Source organism: Panthera uncia, chromosome D4, assembly GCF_023721935.1.
Source record: "Panthera uncia isolate 11264 chromosome D4, Puncia_PCG_1.0, whole genome shotgun sequence".
Lineage (NCBI taxonomy): Eukaryota > Metazoa > Chordata > Mammalia > Carnivora > Felidae > Panthera > Panthera uncia.
In genome coordinates this window covers 88,054,731-88,064,136 of record NC_064807.1, presented here as the reverse complement: position 1 = coordinate 88,064,136, position 9,406 = coordinate 88,054,731, and the positions used below count along the sequence as shown (strand labels likewise).

Sequence of the window (9,406 nt, the reverse complement as noted above, 5' to 3'; positions counted from 1 at the left end):
ATGAGGAGGTGTAGGCCTGCTAGGTGCTCTGCGCCTGGCCCTGTTCCTGCTCTTGTGGCCTGAGTCCCCGGGCCGTGTGAGTGATGACTCTGCCCCGCGCTGTGCCAGGGCTCTACCCCGTGTAACCCCCCAGGCAGCCTCCTGAGGTAGAGGCCTCAGTTCTCACTTTCCAGATGAGGTAACAAGGCTGATGTTAGGAAGCTAAGATAAGCAGCCAGGAGTGACCCAGCTGATAACCTGGCAGAGCTTGGATTGCAACTTGGAATCGTGTGATTCTAGAACCCATCCTGCCCATTTGTTTATAGCTCGAAGAAACAGCTAACAGAAGACAGAGATTACAAGTTCAGCACAATATAAAGGATTTTCCAGCAACCAGCTGTTCAGAAATGTAGACAGGGAGAGAGGGGCACGTGCGCCCAGTGATTGTAAATATTCGTTCCGGTGGAAACCAGATGGCCACCTGTCAGGGCTAGGGCAGGAAGCAGCTCGGACCAGATGAGCCCTAACCTCCCCCTCGTTGCATCTGGTTTTCAGTTCACTGTAAGATTGTTGTCCACATATGTGTGTTTTTTCCCTTCAGTGACCATGAAAGACACCAGGTTGACAGCACTGGAAGCCGAAGCACCAATTGTCCCCAGAACAGGTAAGGTATCAACTCAGTCCAGTGGTTGGGGGAGATGGAAGGGAATCGCTCACCGGCGTGACTGTGTAGACGTGTACTTGTTTCTTTGCATTCAGGACTGAACGGTTCTGGGTTAAGCTACTAGCTAGGTACTGGTCCTCCTGTGGCATGAGATGATTTGTCAAACTACCCGTGGTTTATTAATGGCTTATTCAGTGCCAGGCACTGCGTTAAGTGCTTTATGCGTGTTACTTATTTTCTTTTTCACAGCCACACTTTTGGTGTATCCTCATTTTGCAGATGAGGAACGAGGCTCTGAGATATTATCTGCTTTTCCTAAGGTTGTTTAGCTGCTACTCGGGGGACCTGTTGACTCAGATCAGGTCATCTTAGCAGCGAAGCTTGGTTTTAACCACTGCATTAAATTGATTAAACTGAAGCCATTGTGTTGGGGCGAGTCATTTGACTAACGCAGAGGTTCTCGACCCTGGCTGTGCCTTGGGAATCCACGTGGTCTCTCGACCCCACCCCTTCACCTGCTCTGGAGTGGGGCCTGGGCATCCGGATTTTGTGAACTGTCCAGGTGATTCTAATGTACATCCTGCGCTGAGAACCCCCGAACTGGTGAATTAGCATTTACGTCTTCACATGGCTTTACTTATTAATCGTCTTAATTAGTGTTCAGAGATGAACTATAGGACGTGGTGGTCTCTAGGACTGGAGGATTTTCAAAGTCCTAGAATATACTCTTCATAAATAGTGAGGCTTTGGCACTTTTGCGGATGCGAATTTGGTCTTAGTGACGTTACTTGTATCACTGAGCTGTAATTTTGAGTTTACCAGCAAGAGCGCCCAGTACAACAGCACTGTGTGCGTCTGTGGGAAGATGTGGGGAAGATGGGGAGGTGTTTGTTGCTGTCTCTCTCCGTGTGTAGCTGATGGGGTTCGCTTGATGGCTCACTTGTTGCCAATTACTATGTCCTGTCATCGTCCGCCTCACCTTACATCACAGGAATTGTGAAATAAAGTGGGGATTTCTTGCCTTCAAGACTGATGTCTGTTCACAAAGAGGAATTTCGTACAGATTGTGGACCAACGACAGGGCGGAAGTGTCCTTCTCTCACAAGTAGGGGGAGCTTTCGGAGTGTGACTTCATTCTCAGTGTTTTTGCGTGTTCTTCACACTCGCCCTTCTTCACAAGTCCGCGGAATATGAATTCGAACCCATTGTCAAGCGGTGGTGTTCATATGATTGGGGCCCAAGCTGAGTAACACGCATCGTAAGTCGCAAATTTAGTATTGCAGTTGTGTGACATTTTAGTAGCTAGGTTTGTAAAGTTTGGAGTTCTCGTGTAGGAAGATGACTTCCTCGGGACCTGCAGTTAGATTGCTACTGCGGTCGCCGCGTTGCATGCGGGACGCCGCATTCAGCCACTACCGTCAGCCCATCACGAACCTTTTTGGACAAAGCGGAACGTAGTTCAGGAAAGTTTGCGGAAGATTGTCTTCTAGGAGGAACCTGTATGTTGGGATCACAGCTTGGGCAAGCCTCACAGACCCTTTGTCTTCAGCTACTAAAGATCGTTGGCAATCTGTAGCCACCATCTTGACACGCTTTTTCGTTTATCTTTTGGCCTTCGTAGACACAGAACCACAAGCCCTTGTCTTCCTAAAGCACTTTTGTAAAGTCCGCTTTGAAATTTGATTAGTGAGTATAAAATGTGCTAGGGGATTTCAGTTTCTTCTTAACACTGTTTTCTTTATACTATTTATAGTCCTTATGTTTGGCTTGAAGATGATTTCTCAGGGATGTTGTTGTCTGTGATTTTTGGATTTTTTCGTGTCTTACAACTGAGGTGACAGGTTGACATTTTTCATTCATCCTTGCAAGATGTGAAGTAGTCCCAAATATTACTTTCCTTGAAAGACTACTAATTAAGACTATAAATTAAATGCAGCTTTAAAAGCTTATTTTGTTTGTAATAAGTGCTATAAGACAATTCTATAAAATCTAGAATTAAAATGCAATTTAATTTCTGTTTAGCCATCTATTATTAAAAATTTTATAAACATTTGGCTCAAAGAATAATTGCTGTTATTTGTAAAGTTATCTATGTAATCTATCTCCTTAATATTCATATTATTAACATATTTAACCATTTGAAAGTTCTTGATTGTTTTTTTTTTTTTTTAATTTTTTTTTTTTTAACATTTATTTATTTTTGAGACAGAGAGAAACACAGCATGAACGGGGGAGGGGCAGAGAGAGAGGGAGACGCAGAATCGGAAGCAGGCTCCAGGCTCCGAGCCATCAGCCCAGAGCCCGATGCGGGGCTCGAACTCGCAAACCGCGAGATCGTGACCTGAGCTGAAGTCGGACGCCCAACCGGCTGAGCCACCCAGGCGCCCCAGTTCTTGATTGTTTTTGAACATAAAAGTCACGTTCAGGGGTGCCTGGGTGGCTCAGTCGGTTGAGCATTCGGCTTTAGCTCAGGCCGTGATCTCACAGTTAGTGAGTTCAAGCCCCACATTGGGTTTGCTGCTGTCAGCCTGTCAGCGCAGAGCCCCTTTCGGATCTTTTGTCCCTTTCTCTCTGCCCCTCCCCTGCTTGTGCTCTCTCAAAAGTAAGTAAACATTTAAAAAAAATCTTCAGGGGCGCCTGGGTGGCTCAGTCGGTTGAGTGTCCGGCTTCGGCTCAGGTCATGATCTCGCAGTCTGTGAGTTTGAGCCCCGCGTCGGGCTCTGTGCTGATAGCTCAGAGCCTGGAGCCTTCTTCAGATTCTGTGTGCCCCCCCCGCCCCTCCCCCACTCATGCTCTGTCTCTCTCTGTCTCAGAAATAAATAAACATTAAAAAAAAATCTTCAAAAAAAAAGCCATGTTCATCAACTAAAGCTTTTATTTTTATAATAAATATACGTTTGTAATGAAACTGTAAAACGCTGAGCTTGGATGTTACAGCTAGAGTGTTTTACCTTTATTTAAGAGTGAATATTCAGATTTCTAACAGTAATTCTAAGTGCACGCCTTGTCCACATTATAGACATCGTGTAGATTAGATATAATGGTTACGACATGAACACGTAGCTATTGATCACACACAGTCAGGGATGCCAGAAATGCTGCTGAAGTAGGCAGTTCAAGTTTCAGAGGTTCCAAAGACCAAGGCCAAAGCCAGATATTGGCCAAATATAGAGACTAAAGTTAAACTTGGGTGACTCCCTATCTTCCATGCGAGTTGAGATCGTACTAAGTACCCTGTGTGACCGAATCTGATGACCGGTTGTAAAGTTTAAGCTTGGTGGAGTCAAGGGCGGTCACTGACAACCCCCCTGTTGCTTTCGGTTGGGTGCTCAGGGGAGACCTCGCTGAGATGGTGACATTTTGAGTAGAGACCTCAGTGACAGTCAGCCATGCAAGGATCTGGGGGAGGAGCATCCCAGGGATAGGGGCACCGGCAGGAGCACCAGTTTTCCTGGGTTTTGGGAGACGGGGACCAGAGCAGAGAAATGCCGAGGCAGAGTGGAGCAAGAGGAGGCAGGCGGCGGCTGAGGGCTCGCAGCCGGCCGGAGCACGGGGAGCCGTCCGGCCACTCGTGGGTTCGGCTCTTCTTGTCTCCACGGGAAGCCATTGCACGGACCTAAACAGGTGATGGATTCTGATTTCCCCATTTCAGAGTCTTCTGTGGTTGTTTGGGGGCAGCTGCATTGGAAGGGGAGCAGGAATATAGGCGGGAGGAGTAGCACGGAGGGTGATGGGGCTTGGACGGGAGCCACGAAGGGACAGCAAAATCGTGGGTTTGCTGACAGATCCGAGGGGAGGACGAGAGCCAGTGGAGGAGTCAAGGATGTCACCTTGATGTTGGCTTCAGACCGATGGCCGTGCGTATTCCTGAGGTCCAGAAGACTGACAGAGTGACAGGTTTTGGCATGGGGAGTGGCTGTTGAAAGTCATCGCTCCCTAATGCGAGTAGCATTGTCTGTAGCACTGTGCTGTGGCACGCGGCCAGTGATGATCACACCGACTAAGTGGAATACCGCTTTGGCATGTAGGTTACAGAAACGTATTAACCTAGGTCTTGACTTTCAGCTTCTCGTGACTCCTGTTTTTTGTACTCGGTTATTTCCAGAATGGAAGAGAGACTTTCACAGCTGTAAGTTGATGCTTCCGGTGCCTGTGGTGTTAACCTTCGGGTGACTTTTCCAGTCCATCTTCCCCAGACTGGAAAGTGTGTCTCACACGTGTGGGCCTCACCCGCCCCTACTGCTTACAGGCTGAGCTGGCCCCTTCCCCACCCTGTGCACACACTGAACCCCGTCCACTTCCTTCTCCCGCATTTAATTCTCCGTTGCATGTGCTAAGTCTGTCTTTCCTACTCAGCACCCTGCACTTAGCCCCTCGAGAAATATCTGAATGAGTTTTAAAAGAGATACGCTAATCACGGGACTGATTTCAAAAGCTCGTGATTAAACAAACTCTTGGGAGGGCTTTTTTGAACGTCAGAATCCTTGAACTTGGGACACTTAAATGAAGAACCTCCCATGAAACCCAAGACTTATATTTTTTCTGGGGAATTAAAAAAATATGGTTGAAAGAATGTTAGAACCAAAGAGAAAAGCTTATTGCCAAAAATATACTCATGTGTTTTACAATGAAACCTTATTTGTGCTTTCTGTAAAGTATCTGGAAGGAACAGGCTCCAGAGACAAGACTTTGACCCCTAACATGACATTTGCAAACTGAAAAGCAAGCGAGGTAGCCCAGGCTGGCCAGCCCTGGGTATGGCCAAGTTGACTGGATGAGCGCCATCTTTCTTTGGAGTTGAACTCCTGGCGCTCTGTGTTCTGGGCTGCCTGGATTTGGGGGACCAGCTCTGACGTTACTGTCTTCTGAATATACAAAATACAAACTCAGAGCCTCACTATACTGAGACTAGGTAAGTCGCAGTGTTATTGGAACAGAACCAAACTTGGGGACAAAAATGCTTTTAAATCTGAGGGCTCATTTGTGGTTTACCTGGAGTAGGAGTGAATGTGAGGGCGAGCCAGATAAATGTGCTGTTAAAAAGTCACCTTGAAAATGATGGCCCCAAGATTTTTACTAGTTTTCTTTTTGAAATATGTGGCCACTACTCAGGGAGTGTTTATTTGTGCCAAGTGTGGGCGTACGTTCTCTCATTCAGTTCTCTCAGTGGACAATAAACCCTGACAGGTTGATATTTTCCTCACTTTTAAATTCAATTTAATCTCACTCACAAGGTGAAATTTGTTTCTGTTTTCAGCCTTGAACTCTATTACAAGAAAATCTTACTAGTTGTAAGCCCTTTGAAATGGACTTCTTTGTGATTTACCTATAAGATTTACATTTATAGCTGTGAGCCAGCAACTTCCTGCATCATGATTAGCTATCGAAAATGCATGTAGACATTTTTAAAATGTTTGTTTATTTATTTTGAGAGAGAGGGAGAGTGCGCATGTGCAAGCAGGGGAGGGGCAGAGAGAGAAGGAGAGACAGAATTGCAAACAGGCTCCATGCTGTCCACGCAGAGCCCGACGCGGGGGTTGAGCCCACGAACCATTTGATCATGACTTGAGCCGAAATCCAGACTCAGACGTTTAACCGACTGAGCCACCCCGGCGCCTCTGCATGTAGACATTTTAAGTGATTTTTTGGGCTCATGAACTTCTGATTTGCCAAGAGGCAAATCAGTGACTACTGCCAGGTTGTAATTAAATGAGAGCAGAGGTGATAGGAAGTACTCCCCAGTTTCTGGGGTCACTGGTACTTTAAATTTGACATCCTTACAGAAGGGGGACTTAACTCTTCAGTGGAAATTTTCTTTAGCGTAGTGTTTCCTGCCAGCGTGCTTATTAAAATGCAGGTTCGTAAACCCCAAATTCAGTTCTGGAATGGGCCCAGGAGGCTGCATCTCTAATAGGCATCCCGGGTGGTTTCCGTCGACGGTGACGCTGGGGAGCGGCCACTCCAGCTCACTCCAGGACAGGCCCAGGAGGAGGCAACGTGGTGGCAGAGGACAGAGACAGTCGTTGGTCTGGGAGTTGAGCCATCTGAGTTCTGCTTTACCATGTGACCTTGGCAAAGTTACCTGTTCTTCTTGAGTATCCATATTGTCATTTGTAAAAGAGGGTATCTGCTGACCTCGCAGAATTGTTGTGAGGGTCAAAACCACAAGTGAGCTTCGTGTCACATTTAAGGGCTTAGGGCTTTACCGTCAAGCAGATCTGGGTTTAAATTTCAGTTCTCTTTTGGTTTTGCTTCTTGCCAGCTTAGCAGCCCCAAGCAAATGTCTTGATCGCTGTTTCTCTCCCTGTAAGATGGGGACGGAGGAACCAATTGCGTGATACCAATATAAGGACTGTATTCAGTGATGTTTGTAAAAGGTGTGCACTTCCTGTCTCCTAAATGATAACTGGTTTTGTTTTTAAAAATACACCTTTAGAGACCCAAGCGGAGAGAAAAGAACAATGGTAAATGTGGGTAGTGACGCCTGGAGAATGAGCTGCTTTTTTGTACGGAAGGGTGAGGCGGCATGTCCAGCACCAGGAGGCACTGAGTCTTCGGAGGGTGCACGGTTTACCCGCTTGCCCCCCGCCCGGGGCCTTTTCCCTGTGACCGGTGGCATTCGAGTGTGATAGACCCCTAGGGCGAGGAGTTTGTACGAAAAATTGAGAAGCGGTCCCTGGTTGAAATGAGGTGTTGAACCTGTGGTCCTGTGACCTAAGAAGCTATACTAACTTCTAGACACTGAAGGGAGCGTCAAGAGGGAAATGGTATGTTTTCAGTGCTTTTTCCGAAAATCGTTCACCTCTTTTGATCAATGATTTGAAACATAGGCATCGTCTTAGCCGAAACCCGAGGTAGAATCAGAAGTAGGAACGAAAATAAAAAACTTAGCTTCGGTCGTGGTATTAAGTTGCTGCGATGGTTCTGACAGGTACCAGTGTTTCCCGTCTCTCTCTGGTTGTTGCGTTCCACACGACTCTGTTCACGAATGGGTCAGAGAGAATTAATCTCCCACCCTAGCTGCTTTTATCAGCAGCGCTCTGGGCGAACTTTCGCTGCATTGGACACGCGTGCCGGTCTGTCTCGCGGTCACTTTTTGGCGGGGGGAGGTGGGACCGTTTTGTCACGCTGTTATTCTTCCTTCCTCGCAGGCTGGTCGTGGCGCCCATGAAGAGCCTGCAGAGTCTGTAGTGCGCGTTCCGGACCCGGCACAGCACGCCCGCGTAAGACCATGGCCCAGCAAGCCAACATCGGGGAGCTCGTCTCCATGCTGGACTCCCCCGTGCTGAGCGTGCGTGATGACGTAACAGCCGTCTTCAAAGAGAACCTCAATTCTGGTAAGTGGCTTTGTGTCCCTTTCGGCCCCTCTGCCCTCGGGGCGACTACACTCTGCTGACTCGGGGTTTCACCTTCTAAGGAGAGTCTTTAAACCACTGAGAAAGAGCACAGATTGGTGGATTCACTCTCTGTGTGCTTTAAGCTTTCTATTACGGTGATATTCACATCCACACAAGCCTGTCAAGAATCACATACTGACCCCACGAGCTTCAGCGTCTTGTTTCACCTCACCTCCCTTACTCCACCCACCCGAGTGTTTTCAGGGGCCAGATAGAACATCTCGTCCGGAAATCACGTATGTGATTTCTAGCATAAAAGTGCATAACCTGGGACGCCCGGGTGGCTCCGGTGGTTAAGCGTCCGACTCTTGGTTTTGGCCCAGGTCATGATCTCACGGTTTTGTGGGTTTGAGCCCCGAGTTGGGCTCTGCGTTGGCAGCGCAAAGCCTGCTTGGGATTCTGTTTCCCTCTCTCTCTGCTCCTCTCCTGCTTGCGCTGTCTCAGTCTCTCTCAAAATAAATAAACAAACTTCAAAAAAAAAAAAAAAACATTCCCTGTCTTTAATCAGAGAAATATGAATTTAAATAGTACCTTTCTTTGCTTACTAGGTTGATAGAAATCAAATGCTGATTATGAAATGGGCACTGTTGGCAGGAGAATAAACTAGCGTTCAGCCTTTTTGGGGTCCCCATCACCAATTGAAAAGCACGTACCATGTGTCCCACTTAACAAGAGTCTGAATTTCAGGGGCGCCTGGATGGCTCAGTCGGTTAAGCGCTGGACTTCGGCTCGGGTCACGATCTCACAGCTCGTGGGTTCGAGCCCCGCGTCGGACTCTGTGCTGACAGCTCGGAGCCCGGAGCCTGCTTCAGATTCTATGTCTCCCTCTCTCTCTGCCCCTCCCCTGCTCAGGCTCTGTCCCTCTGTCTCTCAAAAACAACTAAGCATTGAAAAAACCAAACGAGTCCGTATTTCCTTATAGCCTTGGAGAAATTGGAAAACCCAAGTACCCTTCAGTAGATGACTGGTTAAATTTCTCACGCAGAGCCAGGCAGTGGAGCGCCGGGAGGTCAGTGAGGAAAATGAAGTAGGTCAGAGGTGCCATCATGGGAGGGTGCCCGCACGGCGTTAAGTGGGAGAAACACACACATACGCGGACCGTGTGACTGTGGATGTGAACGCATGCATGTGCACGGTGTGATTAGCATAGTAAGAAAAGGTTTGTGAGGGGGTGTGTGCCAAACTCTCGGAAGAGTGGGTTGGGAGGCTGGTCGTAGAGGGCACTTTCCTTTTACGTACTTGCGTGTAACCTGAATTGTTAACAATGGACGTGGATTGATTACAGTTTTATTGTATCTTACTATTATTTTTTAAAGGTTTACTTATTTATTTTGAGAGAGAGAGGGAGAGAGAATGAGTGGGAGAG

The 9,406-nt window shown here is 47.5% G+C and overlaps 1 protein-coding gene across 8 annotated transcripts in view; it reads left to right on the top strand.

Moving 5' to 3' along the window:
* TSC1 (TSC complex subunit 1) overlaps positions 1 to 9,406 on the top strand; it is a 50,104-nt gene that overhangs the window by 9,099 nt on the left and 31,599 nt on the right. For all 8 annotated transcript variants that reach the window (XM_049638192.1, XM_049638187.1, XM_049638182.1 and 5 more), the window contains exons 2-3: positions 581 to 643; positions 7,795 to 7,980. In XM_049638192.1, the coding sequence (XP_049494149.1) occupies positions 7,875 to 7,980 (106 nt within the window). In that variant the 5' untranslated portion in view covers positions 581 to 643; positions 7,795 to 7,874. The remainder of the gene's footprint in view (positions 1 to 580; positions 644 to 7,794; positions 7,981 to 9,406) is intronic.